General features: G+C 40.5%; 1 protein-coding gene across 3 annotated transcripts in view; it reads right to left on the bottom strand.

Moving 5' to 3' along the window:
* Nucleotides 1-18,521: 18,521 nt before the first annotated feature.
* Nucleotides 18,522-24,063, bottom strand: part of FSHR (follicle stimulating hormone receptor) — a 165,075-nt gene continuing 159,533 nt past the window's right edge. The window contains exon 10 of one of the 3 annotated variants that reach the window (XM_021701174.2): nucleotides 18,522-19,772. In XM_021701174.2, the coding sequence (XP_021556849.1) occupies nucleotides 18,548-19,772 (1,225 nt within the window). In that variant the 3' untranslated portion in view covers nucleotides 18,522-18,547. The remainder of the gene's footprint in view (nucleotides 19,773-24,063) is intronic. The other 2 variants (XM_021701175.1, XM_021701176.1) reach the window with 2 other exon arrangements.

The following is a 24,063-nucleotide window of genomic DNA, read 5'->3' as shown; positions in this document are numbered from 1 at the left end:
GACAGTGATCTTGACATACAAAGAAACATCAAGAGAACAGAAAAACAAAGCTTTTCTTTGTGCCCTTCTTCTTCACTCCAATTTTTTTGTTTTTCCTGTTTCCCTACAATAACATATAAGCCTCATCTGGGCAAGGCTGCTGTTTCATTTGGTCCCTGCCGTATTTTCAGTGTTTAGCAAATGACTGGTACATAACAGCTTCTGAACCCATAGACATAGAATGAATCATAGTTGCTATAATAGTTGACTACTCTGATATAGTCAGAATGGAAGAGAATGGTGGCCTGAATCAAACTTGGGGGGAGGGAGAAAGGGATGGTGAGAGACCAATGCAGATAGAGTTGACTGCTCCAGAAAGTAATGGGATGAGAACATATTAGGATAGGAAGGAGTTAAAGTTAGCAGCAAAGTATGGAGCCTGATGAATTGAAATGGTGAACAAAGAGAAGTGGAGTTTGGAGGGGAAGTTGCTGATGTCATTTACACATGTTGAATTTGAAATTCCAGTGGGAGATAATCAGTAGGCAGTTAACAATGTGAAACTAGAGCTTAGAATAAAAACCAGGGATGGAGAGAGAGATGTGATAGTCGAAGCTAAAATGTGATAGATTGTCAAGATAAAGTGAAAAGAAGGAAAAGAGAAGGGACCCCAAACTAGATCTTTTGGGGACACAGACTTTAGGAAGTATGGGGGGGCTAACAACTAGGGGTGTGCTCAGAGAGGTGGGCATACAACCAAGAGCGTATACATAGTTCACGGAATTAAAGGCAAGAGTTTGAGGAAGAGCACTTGCTTAATGGTGCTAAAGGCTGCAGAGAAGCTCATGACGTTGAAGACTGGAAAAAAGTGATAGAATTTGGCATTTAAACTTACTTGCTTAATATGAAGATAGCAGATTTTAAGGAATAGAGAGTGATGGGCCAAAGCAAGCTCCTGAAGGATTGTTCAGTACCTCTCTAACAGACCTCCTATTTTTAAGCCTGTAGTAGATCTTCAATAAATACTGTTTTGTGTTTGAGAGTAGAATCAGAATTCACATCCTTTTCAGAAGTAGCTGTTTTTTGCTTGAGGGGCCCTTGGTCAATTTTTAGGAAGTTGCTAAGATTGTAGAGCTCATTTAGTGAAGTAGAGTCTAGCACTCCGCTCATCTCAAGTTATAGTGATCTACAATTACTCACCATGTGGTTCATATGTACTGTTCTCTTGATGTCTCTTTGTATGTCAAGGTCTAGGCTGCTAAAATTAGTCTGCTGGCTGGCTAGATCATTATCTAATATGAGTCTAATATTGCTTTAGTAAATGCCTAAATCTTAAATGCATCTTAGAAGTATTTTGTTACATAACTGGAAATTCCTTATTTCCTTTGTAAATTATTTCTGGAAGTTTGGAAGTAACTGCAGGGGTGGGAGGTGGGTGTGGGAATAAGGCAAAAGGGGTGCAGAGAATCTAAGATGGGCTGAGTGGCCTGCAGTTAGAGGATTTTACCACTAGATGGTGACCTTGTATTGGCCTGATGAACTGCCCATTCACAAAGGGTGGCAGAAAGTCAACTAGAGGTGGTGGAAAACCCACCGCAATGAAATAGAGAAGCTTTTGTGATGTTGTGAAATGACATGGTTGATGAGATTTGAAGTAATAAAAGTTGAGGAATACTAGTGTCCTCCCAATTCTGCACAGATGGTGATGAATTGATAATACCTGAGCATCTGGTTAAGGACTGACAGTGTGGGGAATGGGGAGAAGTTTTAGGAAGTACACAATGTGTTCACCTGTTGACCCTTGATGGTGGTATATTTGACAAGTCACTTCTAGGGGACTCAGTTGCTTCATCTGTAAAATGGGAGATGATAATACCTAAGTTGTCAGAGGCTGAGCCAGTTTTCTCCAGGATTTTGCCCTGTTTTATCAGCGAAGAGAAAAAGAAGTTGAGGTTTAGTGTCCCTTGGAAAGGAGAAGAAAGGAGGGGCTAAAGAATCTTGGTCACTGTCTACTGTTTTCAATTCTTTGTTTTTGGTCAGGTAGATAGAGTCTTAGTAGATGTTTTTCTCATTGTGAAAACCATGGATAGGACTTTTTGCCACAGGATGGGATAGAAAAGGGGATAGAGGTAAAGGGTGAGATGGAACAAGTTCTATAATGGTTTTGTGGTGTGTGTGTGTACGTGTGCGCACGGGACACGCATGCGTGCATGTAGGTCTACTTAGGTCTAGAACCATAGAAAGGAGGAGAGATAGGAAATGTTCATAATTTCTGGCTATTATTATGGAGTGGTCAGGACATCCTTAGTTGTCTTGAATCCTCACAACAACTTGTGATGATGGTCTTGTGTCCCTGTTTTACAGTTAAGAGACTTGGGTAGTCTTGTGATGTTCGATATGTTAAAGATGTATTTTCAATCCCATCATTATTAAAATGATGGGATTTTTATTTCATGCTTACTCAAAGGGCCTTATAGGAGAAACACTTTGGCCATTTATTCAGAAGTGATTTGGCTTTTAAGTTGATACTACTTCATTAGGAGAAAATCAGGTATCTAGCCGGGCAAATTTCCAGGAGGCTCAAGTCATGGCTGCTTTTCTGTTTGCCATAGGATACCATTACAAATGCTAAGTTACCTTTGGCAGAGAAAAGGAGCTTGATTTTATCCTCTGTTATCCCCAATTTCCATAATGTCCTCTTCAATTTCACAGTAATTAATGTTTATCCAGAAGTCGTTGAAGAAACTGGACTGTAGCCTATCTGATAAGAGAACCTATGAAAGACTGTTTATTCTAGCCATTGTCTATATCTTTTTATTGGAACAGAATAAATAAAATTAGAATAGACTAAGATTTGATATAAGGGAGGAAAAGGAACTGATAGAAAGCTATGGAAGTTTGAAAAGGTAGGTTAAAAGAAAAGGTAGATTAGATGAAGGCAGGGACTGTGTCCTAAGATGGGTGCGTCTGTGACTGAGTCCTCTCAGGAGTTACTGCCTTTGTGCGATTCTTGATCTCTAGTGCCCCTGGTGAGCTTTGATTAAATTAAATTGATTCTGAAATTCTCTTTTTGGTTTGAAGATGTCAAGAAAGCTGTGTAGCCTGAGCTACGAGCTGGCATGTAATCTGGCTCTGCACTCAGTTTTCGATACCCTTGTCTTAGGGTATATTTAAAAAAAAATTTCTCTTGACAAAGTTATATTACATGGCCTTAATATACCTGGAGTCCCATATGGCTCAGTCTTTGCGTGCTGTTGGCTTTCTTTTCTGAACCCAACAATGGAGATGTCACAGGAAAAAAAAGATTGGTGGATCTCAACTATTTTCTTTAACGGACAGAAAAGCTAAGAACCCTGGGGAGGTGAGTGTGTTTGGCTGCCCGCATAGGAGACACGACAGACTGAAGAGGAAGGCCGGGGATGTCCAAAAGATTGGCCGGCAGAGAGATTTCTAGTGTGTCCTTTTCCTTCCCCGTGTGACTCTGGTGATCCATCGCCTGGCTTTGCAGGCAGGGAAGTGACAGTACCAGGCAGAAGGGGCAGGGTAGTGTGAAGGCAGCTCCAGAGCCAAAATGAGAAGCCAGCAGCCATAACACCTATAGGCTCCCTGAGCGTTGCACATCCTGCCTCTTCCATCCAGTGGGCTAAGCAGTTATACCAAAGGATGTCTGTGCTTAGGAGAACATGCCTGCAGAAGAAGTGATGAGCTGTTCCCTAGGCGTCAGTGGAATGCCGGGTAGTGGTGAGAATCAGGGAATGGTTGGATTTAGAGGGCAACCTTTGGGACTCTTACCTTGAAGACCACCCTGCTTTCATTCACCTGGAGAATAAGCAAAGCCAAAGTTTTTATATCTCTTCTAGGTCGATATTCTTTGCAAAAACGGCTGGCAGTCTTAAGGGAATAAAGGATGAGCATAAAAGGAAAAATGGCCAGACATGTGAGGTGTAAAAGTTCTATGAAAGATATTTAAGAAAATGAGTAAACCAGAGGACACAGAATGAACAATAATATAAAAAATAGAGGGATATTGAAAAAAATAAGGAGAAGCAAATATGAATAGGAACCAATTGGAAATATCAAGTGCGTAAATATAATTGAAATAAAGCACTCAGTGGATGGGCTGCGTATGATAAATGGATACAGCCAAACAACATAGAAAGACAAAACTACTGGAACAAGGAATTTCTCCAGAAGGCATCAGAAAAGGATGGCTAGATGGCACGTTGAGAGATCAGGATTGAAGTAAAAATTCCTCTCAACAGAATCACAGAAGGGAAAAGACCCTGAATGGGAGGGACACAGAATACTGAACAGGAGAGGTGACCTCACACAGAGACATTCCACAGTGACAGTGAAGGATATGAAAAAAAAAAAAATTCTAAAAGCTTTCAAAGATAAAAAAGCCTAGCACCCAAAGGAATGAGAAAATCAGATTATAGTCCTACTTTATGGGATCATACCTATATACTTTATAGAACCCTATTTATATAATCAACAGCTATGCTAGATGGGGAAAGTAGTAAATTAATATCTTCAAGTGTCAAAGAAAAGACAGTAAAACTATAATTTTATAAGGAGCAAAATTATCTGTTTTTTATTTTTTAGAGATTTATTTGCCAGGGAGAGTGCGAGAGTACAAGCAGGGAGAGTGGCAGGCAGAGGGAGAAGCATGCTCCCTGCTGAGCAAGGATCCTGATGTTGGACTGGATCCCAGAACCCTGGGATCATGACCTGAGCCAAAGGCAGATGCTTAACCGACTGAGCCACCCAGGTGTCCCAAGGAGCCAAATTATTTAAATGTGAGGTTGACATACAGATATTTGGGGGCATGCATGTCTCCTTGTAATTGCTACCAAGGATTCACTGTGAAAGAACTTCTCAAAGATAATTCTAGCTAGAAGTGAAATGACTCCAGGAGGAAGCAATTAAATACAGGAAGAAAGCTAAGTAAGTAATGGATAAACACAGAATACACATTATTTTGAATAGAAAAAATGGGCCATGAAATTAGGCCATAAAAGATTTATCATTAAATCCCACAGAATCAACCTCATGCAGACCAGTTCTCCAACCACAGAGAATAAGACTTCTCCTTGGAACACATTCCCAGAAGTTGAAATTCTAAGTTTCAGGATATGTGCATCTTTACGTGATAGAACCAAATGAGTTCTAAAGTTTCATGAATCTCTCTCTGTGAATTAAGGTTGGGAGTTTCATTGGAATTGCATTGAATTTATACATTGATATAAAGTGAATGATATCTTTATAATATCGAAAGGTCACATTGGAGAACGTTTTATCTTGCATTAGGTCAAATCTAAATAAGTTCTATAATCTTCTTTGTGGAAGTCTTGCACGTCTTTTAAGTAGTTTGTAGGGTTTTTTTGCTATTGTGAGGGTTTCTCCCCCCCCATTATATTTTCTAAAGGTTGCTAAAGGAACACAATCAGAATTCTTTTGTGGATCGTCAAAAAATTGAGGTCTAATTTACATAAACTAAAACACAGATCTTTTATGCAGTTTGGTAGGTTTGAGAATTGCTTATGTCTTTGTAACCACCATACAAAACATAAACTCTCTGCATCAGTGTAGAAAGTTCCCCTTTGCATTCAACACCCCACCCTGAGACAACCACTTTTGGACTTCTGTCACCACACGTTAGTTTTGCCTGTTCTCGAACTTTATATAAATAGAATCATATTTACTCTTTTGTGTCTGGCTTCATTCACCTCACATAGTGTTTTTGAGATTTTTTCAGTGTGTGGTATTAGTAGTTTATTCATATTTATGGCTGAGTAATATTCCATTGTTGACATGTACCAAAATTTATCCATTTACCTTTTGATGGAAATAGGGGTTCGGAAACATTTTTTTGGTTTTTATAAATAAGATTGCTATGTTTGTATCTTTTTCTGATGTATTTTAAATTTCTCTTGTGTAAATACCTAGGAGTGAAATTGCTGGGACATATGGTAGATGTGTTTGTACTTCTTCTATTTGTTGGACTGTTTATCTTTTTGTTCTTTTTGAGGAGATCTTTATGTATTTTGGATATGAATCCTCTGTCAGTTATATATGTATTGAGAATATTTCCCTCTAGCCTTTGGTTTGCTTTTTAATTTTCTTATTAAATCTTTTGAGCAGAAATATTTAATTTCAATCAAGTCCAACTTACCATTTTTTTTAAAATGATTTATGCTTTTAGGGTCCTGACTACAACATCTTAGCTGACTCTTACATTGTGAAGATAATTTTCTATGTTTTATCTAAAAAGCTCGATGTCTTAGCTTTTACAAGCTTAAATTATATTTCCATTTTTATTTTGTTGAATTTTAATTCAGCGATGACCCTTTTACAGTTATTCTTGAATAAATTGTTTTCTCCACCTAAAGTTACTTTCTCTTTTATACAAAACACAATGGACTTTAATGCTCTGTGCAATTTGACTGTCTTGGTATTGATTTTTAAGCAATTAAGAAATGGTTGTTTTTAAAAGAGTCAGTAGTTGATTACATCGACTCTTGTTTGCTTTCTAGTACCCTCCCATTGCCTATGAACTCTTCATGGGTCTGGGATGGTCAACTCGCACAGTCATGGTATTCTGGAAAGTCTAATTCGCCCTCACACTTGAACAGTGTTGGCAGAAAGGGTATGGGGTTGTGCATTTTGAAGTTACAGCTGAGTTTTACCAAGTACTGATTTCTGTTGATAATCATGCCTTCCTGATTGGTTCTCTGTGCCTGACACTCACACCAGAGCCCATGCTGGGCTCTGGCTGTATTCTGGTCTGAGCCCTGGCACTGGAGGAATCTGAGTCTAGTTTCTTTCTTTGATACATGAACATCTAATTTTTCCTGTACCATTTATTTAAGAGATTATTCTATTGAGTTATTCATGGTTTTCTGGTAAATATTAGTTGACCATATATTACATTATACATTAATTTATTTCTGGGCTCTTGATTCTGCTCCTTTGGTTTATGTGTGAATTTTTATGCCAGTACCACTGTTTTGATTACTATAGCTTTGTAATACAGTTTAAAATTAGAAAGAGTGATGCCTCCAGCTTTATTTTTCTTTTTCAGGGTTGCTTTGGCTATTCAGGTTTTTTTTGTGGTTCCATACAAATGTTAGGATTGTGTTTTCTATTTCTGTAAAAAAAAAAAAATGCCATTGGAATCTTGATAAAGACTGTATTGAATCTATAGATGGCTTTGGGTAGTAGGGACATTTTAAAAACATAAATTTTTCTAATCCATGACTGTGGAATATCTTCCCACTTATTTGTGTCTTCTTCAGTTTCTTTCATTGATGTCTTAAAGTTGTCAGTGTACAGATCTTTCACCTCTTTGGTTAAATTCACTCCTAAATATTTAGTTGTTTTGGATGCTATTGTAAATGGGATTGTTGTCTTTCTTTTTTTGGGGAAAATTTGTTGTTCGTGTATAGAAATGCAACTGACTTTTGTATGTTGATTTTTGTATCCTGTAGCTTCATGTATTCATGGAGTAGATCTAACTGGTGTGTGCGTGTGTGTGTGTGTGTGTGTGTGTGTGAGAAGTCTTTAGGATTTTCTATAAAATCATGTCCTATTCAAACAGCTAATTTTGCTTCCTCTTTTCCAGTTCTGAATCCTTTATCTTTCTTATCTGATTTCTGTGACTAAGGCATCCAATACTATGTTGAATAGAAGTGGTCAGAGTAGGCACCCTTATCTTTTTCTTGATTTTACAGGAAAAGCTTTCAGCCCTTCACCATTGAGTGTAATATACCTGTGGACTTCTACTACATGGTCTTCATTACGTTGAGGTGCATTTCTTCTACACACAATTTGTTAAGTGTTTTTAATCATGAACTTTGACAAATGCTTTTTCTGCATCTGTTGAGATGAACATGAGTTTTTTTTTTTTTAAAGATTTTATTTATTTATTTGCAGAGAGAGACACAGCAAGAGAGGGAACACAAGCAGGGAGAGTAGAAGAGGGAGAAGCAGGCTTCCCACTAAGCAGGGAACCTGATGCAGGGCTCGATCCCAGGACTAGGAGATCACTACCCGAGCTGAAGGCAGACACTCAACGACTGAGCCACCCAGGCACCCTATGAACATGAGTTTTAATTTTCAATCTATTAATAGGATATATCACATTTATTGATCATGTTGAACCATCCTTGCATCCCAGGGATGAATCTCACTTGATTGTGGTATATGACCTTTCAATATACTATTGAATGGGTTTTTTTTTTTTTAGAATTTTGCTGATAATTTTTCATCTGTATTTATCAGGAATATTGTGTCCTTATCTGGCTTAGGTACCAGGATAATATTGGCCTCATAAATTTGGAAGTGTTTCCTTTCTCAATTTTTTGGAAGGGTTTGAGAAGGATGACATTAGGTCTTTAAATATTTGGTACAATCCACCAGTAAAACCATCTGGTCTTGGGTTTTTCTTTGTAGAGAAGTTTTTGATTACTGATTCAATCTCTTATTGTCCTATTTAGATTTTCTATTTTATCATGACTCAGTCTTCATAGGTTGTATGTTTATAGGAATGCATCCATTTCTTATAGGTTGTCCAGTTTGTTGGCATCTAGTTGTTTATAATAGTCTTTTATGGTCCTTTGTGTTTCTGTGGTTTTAGTTGCAATGTCTTGTCTTGAATTTATAGTTTTGTTTCTTTGGGTCCTCTCTTTTTCTTGATCTATCGAAAGGTTGTCAGTTTTGTTGATCTTTTCAAAGTCGTCTTAGTTGTTTTCCTGTTTCCTCTTTCATTGAATTGCTCTGATCTTTATTTACTTCCTTCTGCTAACTTTGGGCTTAATTCTTTTTCTAGTTCTTTGAGGTGTACAGTTAGGTTATTTGAGATTTTAGTTTTGTCTTAATGTAGACTTCAGTATAAATGTTTCACTTAAGGCTGCTTTTGCTGCATCCCATAAGTTTTGGTATATTGTATTTTCATTTGTCTCAAGATAATTTTGTTATTTCCCATTTGATTTCTTTTTTGATACATCGGTTATTCAGGAGTGTGTAGTTTAACTTCAATGTATTTGTGAATTTTCCAGCTCTTTTTGCTGATTTCTGGTTTCATACTATTGTGGTCAGCAGAGATATTTGATATAATTACTACCATCTTGAATTTGTGGATACTTGTTTTGAGGCTTGACATCAAATTTTTCCTAGAAAATATTCCATGTGTGTTTGAAAGGAATGTATATTCTGGTACTATAGGTTGGAATGTTCTGTATATGTCCAAGTCCATTTGCTCTGTTGTTCAAAGCCACAGTTTCCTTGTTGATTCTCTGTCTAGATGTTGTATCCATTGTTAAGAGTTGAGTATTAAAATTCTTTATCTTTTTAAAAATATATTGTTATTTTTTTTTGAGTAGGCTTCATGCCCAGTGTGGAGCCCAACCTGGGGCTTGAACTCTTGACCCTGAGATCAAGACCTGAGCTGGGATCAAGAGTCAGATGCTCAACTGATTGAGCCACCCAGGCGCCCTGAGTATTAAAATTCTTAACTATTGTATTACTGTTAATTTCTCCTTTTAGTTCTTTTAGTATTTGCTTTTTATGCAAATGATACATATATGCACAATATGCAAATGGTGCATATAAAACAAATACTAATAGAGCTGTTGCAATGTAGGGTGCATAAATATAATTCTTACATCGTCTTGATTATTATATAATGACTTTTTTTGTCCCTTTTGACCATTTTTAGCTGACAGTCTATTTTGTCTGCTATAGGTATAGTTACCCCTATTTTTTTTTTTTTTGAAATATTTTTACCATCTCTTCACTTTCATTCTGTGTGTTCTGAAAGCTAAAGTGAGTCTCTTATAGGCAATATGTTATTGGATCTTGTTTTATCCATCAGCCATTCTATGTCTTTTTTTGGAGAATTGAACCCATTTATGTTTAAAGTAATTATTGATAGGTAAGGACTTACTATTGCTATTTTGTTGTTTTCTGACTCTTTTGTAGATCCTTTGTTCCTTGCTTCTTGCTGTCTTCCTTTGTGATTTGATGACTTTTGTGGTGGTATGCTTTGACTCCTTTATCATCATCTATTTTATCTATTATAGGTTTTTCCTTTGTGGTTACCATGAAGCTAAAATAAAAGATCTTAGATTTGTAACCTACTCTAAGCTGATAACCACCTGAGTTGGCATACAGAAATACTATACTCTTTATTTCCACCCCACCCCCGAATTTTAGATTACTGATTTTATCATTTATATAGTTTTTTTGTATTGTGTAACCAATAACAAATTAATATTTTAATACATCCATTTAACTTTTAAATTAATTGTAAGTAAATTATGAATTGCCATCATATTAGACAACCAGACTCTGACTATATATTTACCATTACCAGTGAGTTTTACACATACATTCATAGGTTTTTACAATATTAATTAGCATCTTTTTATTTCCAGTTGAAGAGTGCCCTTTAGCATTTCTTCTAAGGCAGGTCTAGTGATGATGAACTCCTGTATGGATGGAATTAAATTTTCCCTTGTCAGTTTCCTGAACCAGTATCTGAGGAAAAAGAAGACCACCTACACATTTTTGTAATCCTGCTGCCTATCACAATGCCTACTCCCTAGCAGGGGCTTAATAAATTTATGTTGAATGAAAAAACCCTGTTTGAACTGCCTTTTTAATAGATGGGGTAGGTACATCAGACAGGTAAACGCCGGGATGGTTTTCTAGGCAGGGAGCATAGTGCGTGCGAAGGCATGGCAGTCTGAAAGACAAGGCATATTCCAGGAGGAAAGGTTTGAGAAAGGCAGTAAAATACTGAGGGAGTCAGGGAGCAGGTTTCTGAAGGGAAAGACTTCAGAGGGATGGGGGCAGTTTTGGAAATTTTAAGGATTATGGCTGCATGACAAAATACAAGAAGGTGTAAAGCACTGGGAATGAGTAATTCGAAGCATTGGGAAGCTGAGGTCCAGGCTGGGAGACCCATGAGGGTGCTGAAGTCCCCAGGAAGGTGCTGGATTGAGGAAGGAAATAGAGACAGGTGCCCAAGGTTTTGATAAACATGGTGAAGGTCACTGAAGGGCAGAGAACAGGGTCAGCATGGATGTGTCCCAAGTAAAGATGACAATACTTGCCTGCCAGCTCTGTAGGTCTAGGATGAATTTCAGGTCTTTTCAATCCAACAGCCCCTGGAAAACTGTTCCCAAAGGTGTGATCAGAAGGATGCTGAAGAATGATGGTTGACTCTCCTCTCCTCTCTTAGTCATTACCACCTGCTTGTTCCCTCCTAACTAGACTGGGCTTTACTTGGGGGCTATCACGGTGGGGAGATGGCATGTTGGAGGGAGCTGCTATGTTTCCTTTAAGTGTCAGCAACAGGGCCCCTCTGCCTCTGGCTGCCTTGATCTGCCCTCACAGATTTGAGACCTCATGTTCTCACAGACTGCAGAGTGACTGTGGGCAAAGGAAGCAGGAGGGACTGTGAAAATCTTTCTCCTCTCATTAACCACTGCTCCCCGTCTCCTTACAGCTACATAGATAGTGTTGTGATTGCAGTTGTATATTAAAATATTTTTATACTAAATATATTCGGTCTAAAAACAAAAAGCACTTCATCTAGGAAAAAAGCTTGAAAACCTCGAGTAGTTCTCTCAGTAGTGGGGATGGGAGGCTACCCATTAACCTCCACTTTTTTGTGCAGACCATTAACATCTGCAGGACTTAGGGAAATGTGCAAATGGAGGTACTGACCTACATCTCTTCCCATCTCTTCCCATCCTGATTCCATCCAGCGTGCCTGGTACACTCCAGCCTGTACCCTGAGCTCTATTAGCACCCTGCAAACAGCAATCTTCAGGCCTTGTGCTATGCACACTGGGAGTGTAGTTTACCATAGGGAGGACAAGGCAGACCCTGATTATTTGGGCAGGAGGTGTCAGGGCCCCAAGTATCAGCATGTTCAGTGCAGGCTTGGGTGGTCATGTCCCCTGGGCCTGTGGACTCCGAGACTCCTTAGCAGGGCTGGGGCATGGCCGCAGGAGGGCCAGAGTGGGGCCCTCCAGTGTGGTGTCAGGGCAGGGACATAGCTGCCCAGATCTATGGGCACCTCTGCCCTGACGTTGTTTCATTTTTGAAATGACTGATTGTGGCAGAGAGAGGGTCCCAGGGCATGCAGTGGTCTTATTCGCTTCAAAAAAGTTGACTTTTCTAAGGATAAACAAAAATACACACAAGTTAAAAGTTATTTCTTTCTTGAGAAAATGAAAGCATGTTAACCACCTTGGTTCATGCCCAAGTATGGTCCATGAGTTAGGGCTGTCCTGGGTTAGAGTATACTTCATGGACTTTATCTTCCTCTGGCTTTTCCTGAGCTTAACTGCATTCCAGTCAGGTTGACCCTGTCCTTAGGATCAGAAGGAAAAATGATGTTACAAGGAATTAGTAAAATGTCTGCTTACCTGAATGCTGGGCTTTGCTTTGTGACTCCAGTTTTCTTGTTCATTTGATTAAATTTATACCATCAAGGCTTCACAATGACCACCGATCACCAGCTTATGAAAATGCAGTAGCTGCTTGGCGGCTGGTCCAGTCTTGCTCTTAAAGGTGTCTCATATAGGCTACTGCCCTTTATTCATGCTAAGACCGGTGTTTGCACTGTCTTTATTTTTATGGAACTCTAGGAAGGGGATAGCAGGAGACTTGAACTCTGGTCTTACTCTGCCTTCCATTACCTGCCTGACTCCACATAGGCTGCTTAACCTCTGAATGGCAATTTCTTCCTTTATAACAAGAGAACCCTTCCTACCTCACAGGAATATTTTGAGGATCTAATAAGCCAATGCAAGTCAAAGTCTTCTAGAATGTGTGAAGCCCATTGAAAGATAAGAGATTATTATCACTGTGGTATGAACCATTTATCTTATCCTTTACAAAGTGACAGCTCTATAGGAGAGCAGCTTTGCTGTCAGGAGGTTGGAGAGATGAGGGTAGAACAGGTAAACTGGGGCCGGGGGAACCAGGAGGATGAGGTGAAGCACATTGTTAGAGGAAATGAAAAGTGACTGGAATTCAAGATTTCCTAGTGTTCAGTACTAGTATAGGCAATCTGTATATATCACCTCAGTTAATACTACAATCTTGCAGATATTTTTTCTATCACTCTGCCTTGACCTTTTCTAGAGATAAAGAAAACAAAATAATCTGGCTCCTTATACTTCTTGTCTTTGTCCCTTACTACATTCTCTCACCCACCTTTTCTCTGGGCACACTGATCTTATTTTTCTGGAATATAGCTAGCTCACCCTAGCCTTTTGCACTTGCTGCTCCCTCTGGAACACACTTCCCTCAATATCCACGTGTCATATTTTCTACTTCTTTCCTGTCTTTAGTCAAAAGTCACTTTTTCAGGGAGGCCTTTAAATTATCTTCTGACATTTCATACCCTACCCTGCTTCCCTGATTTGTGTTTTGTCATTAGCACTTGTCACTGTCTAGCATGCAATACGTATTATTTAGCTTGTGTGTCCTCTGTTACCTCTACTAGAATGTAAACTTAACAAGGGCAGAATTTTTGTCTCATTATGTACCAGTTTTCAGTGACTGGCATAGTACTTGACTTACAGTAGGCACTCAATAAATCTTTACTTGATGGATGGATGGATGGAAAACAGAGCTGTGTGGGCTTCTTCAAAGTTAGTTTCTGATTTCTGGAAGTGGCCACCAGTGATATAACTTATCCTGACACCAAATCTTTACATAACTACAAATGCTAACCATTATGACTTTTGATTAGACTCTCCCACAAGTAACTTTGCCCTTGAATTTTGATCTAAAGCCGTCTATAGAAATACATAGAAAACTAAGCTGCCTTAAAACCTCCAGATATCCTAGGAAGACCTGGGCTTAACACACCAGCCAATGCTCTATCAGGAAGAGGTGGATAGAGGTCTTCCTCGGCCGTGAGGAAGCACTTACCTTCACTTGTGGTATTTGGGAGCCTGGGTTGGAAGCATCCCATGCTGTACTTGGAATAGATGGAGAGGAGAATTTTGTTGGGATTTCTGAAGAGATGTGGCTTGTAAAGTACTCCCATCACTTTATAGACAGAGGTAGTGTATTCCTTTTTTTTTTTTTTTTTTTTTTTTTTTTTTTTTTTTTTTAAGATGTTTTTATTTATTAGCACATGTGCGTGAGCGGTGCGGGGGAGGGGGGTAGGGGCAGAGGGAGAGGGAGAGAAGCAGACGTCCTGCTGAGTGCGGAGCCTGACTTAGGGCTCAGTCCCATGAACCTGAGGTCATAACCTGAGCCAAAATCAAGAGTCAGATGCTCAACTGGCTGAGCCACCCAGGCGTCCAAGGCAGTGAATTCTTACTGGTATTTTTCAAGTTTTCTTCCTTTTCTTCCTTTCTTCTCTTCCTCCCCTCTTATCCTCCCCCCTCCCCCCCCCCTTTATGGATATCAGGAACATATAGCCATTTGGGAGATTTTTTTTTTTTTTTGTGAGACAGGAACCCTGTGGTATGGCTTCTCTGAATGAAACTGAATGAAACAACTTAAAACCTTGTCTAGCCAAACCTTATTTTCAAGGAACTCATTAATATCTGGAAGTTTAAATGACCGTAGCTAATGACATGTGAGGGGAAAATACCCTGAAATTTCACTAAAGGCAGAGCAAAAATGCTCTTTGTATCTTATATCATGAGTATCCCTAAAAATAAGATGATTTTATATTCTTCTCCTCTTGTGTTTGTTTATAAGGAATGTTTCAAGATTCAAGGGATTCTATGTTAAGAAAAGGAAGCAAGAGCTGTGCACAAATAGAGTGCTCTTACAATTTTGGGATTTAGTACATTTTTTGAGGCCTATATATCCAAGAAGAGAGCCCTGGGGCTGTGGATAATGCTCTTAGAATAGAATATTAGGAAGACCTTGGGTCCTGAAAAGGATCGAGCTTCCCTTACCTTTTCTGATGTCTGAAATGAGGCTTTGAAGACCTTCAGAAATATTTTCTTATTGCTCATCCTTTAAACTAGATCCTGGGGCTCCAGATCATTGTATGTGGAATCCTAGGAAGTCTAGAACATGATGATATGACCAATGGACCTTTCTACTGGAATCTAAGGCTGAGTCTAAGTCTTTTTTCCTTCTATCTCTTCTCTTTGTCCTTTTCATTTTCCATATCTTGCCTTGAATGAATATTTCTTAGGTAATGTCTGACTCCAGTGGTTGCCTTCAGATCTGAGCAACTTCTAGGGTTTGTTGCAGGGAGGACAGACTGACATAGGGAGAAGGAGCTGGACTATGGGCAATGGGTAGAGGGAGAGAGGAGTGAGGGATGAGAACATAAAATGTGAGGTGTGAAGGTGTCCTGTGCTTCCTGACCTTAAACTCCCTGGCTTCATCTCATAGGCAAGGATTTGGGTTAAATGAGGTTGTAGGATGAGATTGCCTACCCACCATTCCTTCCCCTGAAACTTCCCCTTCCACCTTCCTAGCTGGCAGAGCTGCCCTTGGACTACAGAGGCGAAAGGTGGCAGATTTCATTTTGCTATCTCTTTTGCTGCCAGGGTAGTAATCTAAGATAACAGGTAGGAAGAGATGTTTGCTAAGGGTCTTTTGGGAGAAATTTTCTTCCCCTTGAAAAGTGAAATACAGGGAAGGAAAGATCTATTTTTGTTTCTAGATTTGGTCACATCTGCATGTGGCATCTGTAATTGCTACAGCTTTGCTACCAAGGGAGAATCATGACTGAACACTGTGAGGATGGCAGGGCAAAAACATGGAAAGGTCCTGGATTCTTGAGACCACTGAGCCACCTAACCAAATCTGGAGCATTCTAGGGAATTGGCCTTATGGTTTAAGCCAATTTTAGCTGGGATTTCTGCTACTTGAGCTGAAATCATTTGGATGGGAACCAGCAAGCACACCCTCATGGTTGGGCTTTATTTTATGCTAACTTCTGGTTTCTTTAATGTTACATATTAAACAGACAAAATATCCTATATATTTGTCTTTCTCTAGTGCCCTTTACTATCCAGGAGGTGAAAGTTCATTCCTTGATTGTCTTTATAAACTTTCCTAATAGAAAGTTTCCTAAATAAAAAATTACTTAGTGAATCCAAAGCTTATGGCCATCACACTAGAGTTAAAAAAAAAAAAAAAGTTTCAGTAACCTTTTTCTGATTTTCTAATGAATGCTATATGATGCTGGACTAAATAAGGCAAAGTGTCAATCCTGGTAAGATCTGTAGCATATTGGTGATGCGAGTACAGAAAAGCCTTTCTTCTTGTTTTATTCCTCCTTCCATATATCCCTTCCAGAAACAAGGTCTGAAGGGTTCTCCATGTTTAACATACACTGAGCTCTGTAGTAAAGTACGATCTTGAGTGCCATGCCCTCCCTCCCCCACCAGTCCTGTTTCTGTATGTGGCAAGATAAAAATTGTATTAATCTAGGTACCTAGTTCGTAATTTCATTCTGCTCACTAAAACCTTCTGGATTTACTCCTTCACTCTCAGTTTTGATCCCTTGAGGAGGATTCTACATTGTCTGTCTGTTTCTTAGGCAGTAAAAGAGAATCTGGAGCAAAGGTGGAGCGGAGGAAGGTGATATGAGAGGCTGGCCAGGATGGGACTGAAGGAATTCATGGTAGGGAAAAGTTTGAGGAGAGAGCCATGGGAGCAGGTCCAGGTTGAGGTCCTGGAAGAGAAACTTAGGCAGGGCTGCCAGTCACCCAGTTTGCACAAGGATGGCCAAACGGACTGTTGACAGTCCAGTGTTCATTCTGAAACATCAGTACCTGGGCTGTGACAGTTAATATATATATATATATTTTAAAGATTTTATTTATTTATTTGACAGAGAGAGACACAGCGAGAGCAGGAACACAGGGGGAGTGGGAAAGGGAGAAGCAGGCTTCCCTCTGAGCAGGGAGCCCGATGTGGAATTCGATCCCAGGACTCTGGGATCATGACCTGAGCCGAAGGCAGCCGCTTAACGACTGAGCCACCCAGGTGCCCGACAGTTAATATTTTGAATATCACCTCTGGAGTAGTGGGTACTTGACAAATCTCTGGGAGATATAGGTCCTCTGTGGTGTTAGAGACTTGAAATAAAAGTTTTATAAAAACAACGTGGGATAACATTTTAGTTTAGTTTAGTTTTATTTATATATATATACACACACATATATACACACACATATATATATTTAAAATATGAGTTTACTACTCTGGGACTGAAGCATCACTCCAGGAGGCACAGCCTAGAGGTGTTACCTGTGTAATCATTTTTTTTTTTTAATGGGAAAAGACTGATTGGTATACTGGACTCCAAATGTTTTTATTCAAATACAGGAAATGTAGGAAGTGCTTTTCCCTTAAGACTTGTCTTAAGAGTTTAGAAGCACTAAATTTAGCTCCCTATAAATATGTTTGCTTTTTTCGGAAAAATCTTCTCTCTTACCAGGAAGTGTTGTAGTGATAGGGTGATGGAATAAAAGTCTTATGAGCTTCTCTTGTTGTATATTCATCTTTAAACATATTCTTGCCTCTGAGAACCACTATCTGTTAAACCAGTGTGTCATCCACAGCTAAGCTGTGAAATAATTAATATTGTATCCTATTTTTAATTTAGCTTCTACTTGCTTTTGAGTCCAAATTCAGAAGCATATTCTCTTTGGACAAAAACAAGGAAGAAGTATGACTGCAGATGGAGCTGGGGCAGGCCCCTAGTATGGCAAATTGGTATGGGGACCAGGGAGGAAAATGCTAAGGCTCTCCCCTTGGTCATAAAAGAATTCTGCGGAAGCTGGGATTCTTCATCGTGGAATGAAACACATACACCTGGCCAAAGGAGTCAGAGAACCTGAGGGAGGATCCAGGGGAAGGTGGAGCACTTGCAGGCCCAGGAGCTGCTTCATAGCTGTGAGCTGAATCGGCTGATTGGCAACAAAGTGTAAGAGTGACAAAATGGCTAGAGCTTCCCTTAATCTCTTTTCCCAAGAATCTTCCCTGTGGCCCACCCTGATGGGAAACACATAAAGGAATTCTGGGTAATGTAGTTCAGCCTATTCAAATTGACACCTAACAGAGCCATCACATTAGGTACTCAGTAAAGATTTGTTAAATGAGTGAATGAACATTGTGTTGCTTCCCTTGGAAGTTCTCTGGAAACCAGAACACCTAATCCTGGTTCTGCCTCTTACAAGCCAAGCCATTTGGAACATGTCACTTAATCCTTTGAGTCTTGGTTTACTTGTCTATACAACTCCAAGAATAATCCCTGTTTTGCCCATTTAATAGAACTTTTATAGGGATCAGTTGAGATGATCTGAACAAAAGCACTGTGAACATTGTAAAGAAAAGAACAAATGTGATGTAGTATTGTATCGCTTTAATTATGAATGTTTTACTCCTTGATCTTCCTAATCGATCATATGGAGTAATTGTTCCTGAGCAATTCACCTTCTAGGTGTGCCAGGAAGATTAAATAGGATGGAGTATATAGAAGTACTCTGCTGTAGCATATACTTCAAAGGTGAGACTTCAGTTACCATTCAACATGGAGATACTTGCACATAATGTATTAGTTCTGGGCTAAATGGCTTAGAGGGACAAGCATGTAATTGGCAACTCTGGGAGCTGGAGGGCAGTGGCCATTTCTCAGATGGGAGTTGTGGGCAGTGGATAAAGTTTCTGTCCTATAAGTCTGGGCTTGGATTTCATAGCAGCCAAACTTGCTCAGCAAAATGAAGAAATCCCTGCGGAAGTTCTTAGTGAAGATGGCATAGAGGAAGGGGTTGGCGCAGGAGTTGATGGGATAGAACAGGACCAGGAGGATCTTTGACTTGGACACTGTGATGAGGGGCACCTTGAGGGAGGCAGAGATGGCGAAGAAGGAGATAGGCGCCATGCAGAGGAAGTCCGTGAAGATGAGCATGGCCATGCGCTTGGCGATCTTGGTGTCACTAGAGGAGGACACGATATTGGGGTTTCTCACTGTGAGGTAGATGTGAGCGTAGCATCCACAGATGACCACAAAGGCCAGAACATTGAGCACAAGGAGGGACATAACATATAGCTGTGACAAGGGGCTGTCAATATCCATGGGCAGGCAGATGCTCACCTTCATGTAGCTGCTGATGCCAAAGATGGGAAAGAGGGCAACTGCAAAGGCAAAGATCCAGCCTAGCAGCATGACACCAGCAGCGTGGCGGAGCTGCACTTTGCATTCTAGCCGCATGGCATGGGTGATGGTATACCATCTTTCCAGTGTTATGGCTGTCAGAGTGTAGACTGAGAGCTCACTGGCAAAGACTGTGAAAAAGCCAGCAGCATCACAGCCTGCTCCAGTTTGCCAGTCGATGGCGTAGTTGTGGTACTGGCTTTTGGTGTAGATATCAACTGATGCTATGAGCAGCAGGTAGATTCCAATGCAGAGATCGGCAAAGGCCAGGTTGCACATAAGGAACCGGGGGACTGTGAGTTTGTATTGGCTGGTGATCAGGATCATCAGCACTATGATATTCCCTGTGATGGCCAGGATGCTGATAAACCATAACAAGACTCTGAGAATATCATGCCCCATGATATCTTCACATGGATTGAACGCATCTGGCTTGGGGGAGCAAGTCACATCAACCACTTCATTGCATAAGTCATAGTCAAATTCACTGTACATCATGTCAAATCCTTTGGCGTAACTGGATTCCTCATCTTCTGCCAAAGAGATTCTCTGACCCCTAGCCTGGGTCATATCCTCAACTTCTTGCCTTAAAATAGATTTGTTGCAAATTGGATGAAGCTCAGAGCTAGAAAAATATAAAAAGGAACAGAATCAACATCCTGGATCCAGAATGGGCAAATACATCACTGTTTTTGCACAGGGTAGAAACGATGGGGTTTCTTCCTGTTTTTTTTTTTTTCCTCACAGTCTGTCTGCCCTTGAGGCTAAGCTCAAGGATTAATGGTGCTTACTGTAAATGAACAGAACAACTTGTGTATATACAGTTGGATGGCCCACTGGGGAAACCATCTGGCCACAACCTGAATGTGGGAGGAAGGCGCCTGGGACTAGCTAAGCTTTGCTGTTAAGTGCAAATAATTTACAGACCTAATACCTACTCCACCCTTTGCCTTCCCCCTTTCTATTCAGCTCTCTGTTAATATGCCTGAGTGGGATATAATGCTATTCCTCTACTCTCTACTCTAGTTGCTGGAAGGTCTGGACTGTTTGCTGACTGAAATGAGAACTTAGTTGCTTCTTTTATCTACATAAAGCAGAGAAGCTGAGTCTGTGGTCAGTTGCCAGCCAGCACCTTTCCCTGGCTCTCTGCTGCTCAGGCTAGTGGGAGGTCTGTGATTTGCCTGAAATGTTACTGAGGGTCCTATTATTCTCTATGAGCTCACTTCCCAGGAGCCACAATAGGCCCCAGGTATATATTGGTCTGCAAGGTAAACCTGGCTCTCTCATATTAAGTAGTTATCTAGTGAGTGCTGGGAGAGCAAACATGGGTTGCAAGGAGGGGGGTTTCTAATCATTCTGAGACTATAACTTAGTCCCTGGGGAACTGGCTATTCTTGGGCTCACTTTTTTGTCTTGGTTTAAGTCCAAATGTACAAGAGGCCTAGTCAACAAAATAGAAGTACTTTCAGAAGGGATTTGCATGGAAACCAGATGATAAATATCCTACCCATATGGGTGGATAGTGCATGTAGAGACAGGGGCTAATAGTTCTGTTTTGAAGCAAAGGCTTAAGGAAAGGAGATGTTTTACACCGGGTATCTTTTTGGATGGAAAAAAATTTCACATAAACACATACACTTCCTCCCACTCTCCCTCCCTCAGAAGCAATCTCACAGCAATGTTAAGTGACTTCATTTCTCTCAAACCCTAACATAATCTCATATGAGTAGGGAAGTAGGTATTAAATCCTTGAAAGAATCCCCCATAAGGAGAGAGAAGTTGGGGGAATAGAGGAGGTAAAGGTGGCATTTGATACTGAAGGAGGGGTCCTGGTTAAGTGTTCCAACATACTGACTGAACTTTTCCCTCTCAACATCTACGACAAAAGGCTATTAGGGAGAATGCTTTCCTTTCTTTTCTCCCCTCTGGGAAGTGAACTGAATTGCCAGGAAGTCATCGTCCCTTGGCCCAAGGACTCTTCCCCCCCCCCCCCCCCGGAGAATGTGTCCTCTTTCTTTTTAGAGACTGGTTGGGCTTCTCCCATCACTCACAGGTTGCATTAATGGAGCAAAACAGTAACCTACATGTTAATTGAAAATGCCAGAGAATCTTTTGGTTTCATCAGAGATCTTACAAGAAAGGTGAGGCAAAGCTCAGAGATGGGCCCAGGGGGGACAAGAGAAGCACTAGAATCCTTCATCTAACTTGTGATTCCTAAACCCTGTCATCGGATTAGCAGCAGCCCAATTCTAAGAACAGAAAGTAAGTAACCTGGTGCCTGCAGATGACCATTCCATTCACTGAAACAGATCTGACTTAACCATCTAGAGACAGTCTTCACTTCCTGGGGCTTATATTGGCTTCTGTGAAGATTCTTACTGTGGATAATGCTACTAACTTATTTTAAATATTGATGCTTCCCTTTCCTGAAACAGAAATGACCCAACCACATGAGTGTAGAAAAGGTCAACAATGTATATCACTTATAATAGAAACAAAAATAGAAATGAAGGAAAATAGTCTTGCCTTTGTAGTACCTTAGCAAATAATAAACATCATAAAGAGTTGGGAATTCAGTTTAGGGTCATTTTAAAAAGTGGTATTCTTGGACCTTGATAAATCATTGAACAGGTTCTTGGGAAGTGTGTAACGGAGTGGCCTAGAGTCTGAGCTTTGGAAACAAAGCAGAGGGTTTGGATCTGACTCTGGTTGGTGTTGGTCAAGTTATTTACTGTCTCTGAGCCTCCGTTTCTGCCTCTGTGAGGAGGGAATAAAAATACCATTGCCTTTACGAGAGTTATATGAGATAAAGTTGCAAAGTATCACAGAGCCGGGCCGTGAGAACCAAGCCAATATGAGCAATACCAAGACAGATGGCCACATGACTTCCTGAGTTCATGCTGGGGGCCAGGCCCCATGTGAGCACTTAGAGGTCTATGCCACGGTGCATCAGTTTAAAATCTAGTTGTGAAGAAAGGGCCTAAATAAAACTAACGTCACAAAATGAGCAAAATAACATTACCAGCTGAGTGCAGAACTCTGACAAAGAGCTACATGGTTCAGGACAGATCAGGTGTGTAGTTAACAAGGTCTTTTGCTGATAGTCCAGGAGGGCCGTTGACAAAACCTCATGGTCACAAGGGCCTAACGTTTATATCTTGGGCATTGTTGTCAAATGAGGATTGGAAGAACAATTGTATCATACAGTTTTAAACTTGCATCTCATTACTAAACCACACCTACTATGGTATACAATGAAATGCCACCATTAAAGAAAAAAAAAAAAAAACAACCCTGCAGTTATCTTATGAATAGCATACCTATTTTAATTTGTGTTTGTAAGTTTGTTAAATACAGAGACTAAATGCCCGCTGCAATTTTTGTTACGCTGTTTTGGCACCTCTTGCTAGGAGAGGGGTGGGTGTCTCCTTTGCTCTACCAGACAGGCCCTGATGGTAAATTATAATAGGGACCTAGAAAGGGTGAGAGCCAGGGGGTCTGGGGGCAGTCCAGGAAGACTTCAAGTCCCAGGACAATGTAAGACAAACCTAGAGATTTCCGGTTGAGAAGAACCCCGAAGCTGCATGTATGCCACCAGGGGGTGGCAAGACCAGCAGAGTCTGAGCAGGACCGTTAGGTAACATATTCCTGTGGCGTGTTAGCACTGGGCCAGACAGTGGATGACATGCAGCTCTTACAGTGATCTTGACAGCCTTTGAGATTTCTGCTGAAGGGTATGAGTTCCAGGGTTTTGTTGGTAAATGTTATCTTTCTTGCCCCAGCTGGAATAACTCTTGTCTGGAATATAAAAGAGGCAAACCTTGTGCCTCAGCCCAAGCCCTTACACATTCTAGTCGTCAGGAAGAAGTTCCCCGAGCCTTGGGCTAATGTGTGAGGAGTGTCCAATTCTGGAGAGTGCCTCCCTGATGCATGGTATTTCTGAAAAGTAGCCCTTTTCCTGCAAATCCTTGTAATGGGTGTGAGTGGGGACTCCTAGTTACTTGGACAACATTTTAGATATATACCGTGCTTTGTTTTGTTTTTGCTTCATCTTGCTTTTGAGCAGGGGCTAAGTCTACATGGGCAGGTGAATGTGTGTTGAACAATAGAAGAGACCTTACCATGCAGTGGAATGAGGACACAGGGAAGCTGTGTTAGTGCTGGGGTGCTGTACAAGAGTGTGCAGGGCATCATCTGAGTGTGAGTGCGTGGTGTGGATTGTGTCAGCTCGGGGAGGGTGCAGGCTTTGAGAACTCCTGATATCCAGTGCATTCTATATGTAATGGATCCTTTCAATGTCTGGAACTTTTATGTGCAATCTCCAAAATATTTCTTCTCTACTTTATCCAGATCCTCTGTATGATTTCCTCATCTTTTTTAACCAGTTGCCTCCTGGTTTTTATCTCTGTCTGGATTACCCTCTTTTTCTGGACTTCTTCAAATTTGACCAACCTTGAAAGCCAAAGTGAACAGATGTCCCAATCTTTGTCCTCCCTGTGAGGTGCTAACATCCAAAGATGGATTAGGGAGTCTTGGAGGGGTTGGGATGTATTGTGCATGTGTGCATCAGTCTCTGGTATGGCAGTTATCCTTCTCCCCTTGAGAGTTGCCATGGTTGGTTTCTGGGACACATATAGGTGGCACAGTGTGGGACTGGAAGAATAAATCCATATTGGTACCAAGGAAAAAGGGAACAAATATTCATTAAGCATCAGCTATGAGTCAGGTGCTATATAGTTTGGAGTTTGTCATGTTACCTCGCTTAATATTTGGAAGGTGATCTACCATTGTATGTAGCCCTCTGTTGTGAGCCCATTCTCAAGAAAATTAGAAATGCTTCATAGTACTGAAGCTTTGATCTAGAATATGCCTAAGGGCTTTAACCTGGGAGGTCTTTTAAGTGGATTCTCGTCACG

This window comes from Neomonachus schauinslandi, chromosome 10 (assembly GCF_002201575.2).
Source record: "Neomonachus schauinslandi chromosome 10, ASM220157v2, whole genome shotgun sequence".
Taxonomy (NCBI): domain Eukaryota; kingdom Metazoa; phylum Chordata; class Mammalia; order Carnivora; family Phocidae; genus Neomonachus; species Neomonachus schauinslandi.
Note: the sequence above shows the minus strand (reverse complement) of the source record. Positions and strands in the feature narration are given on the sequence as shown.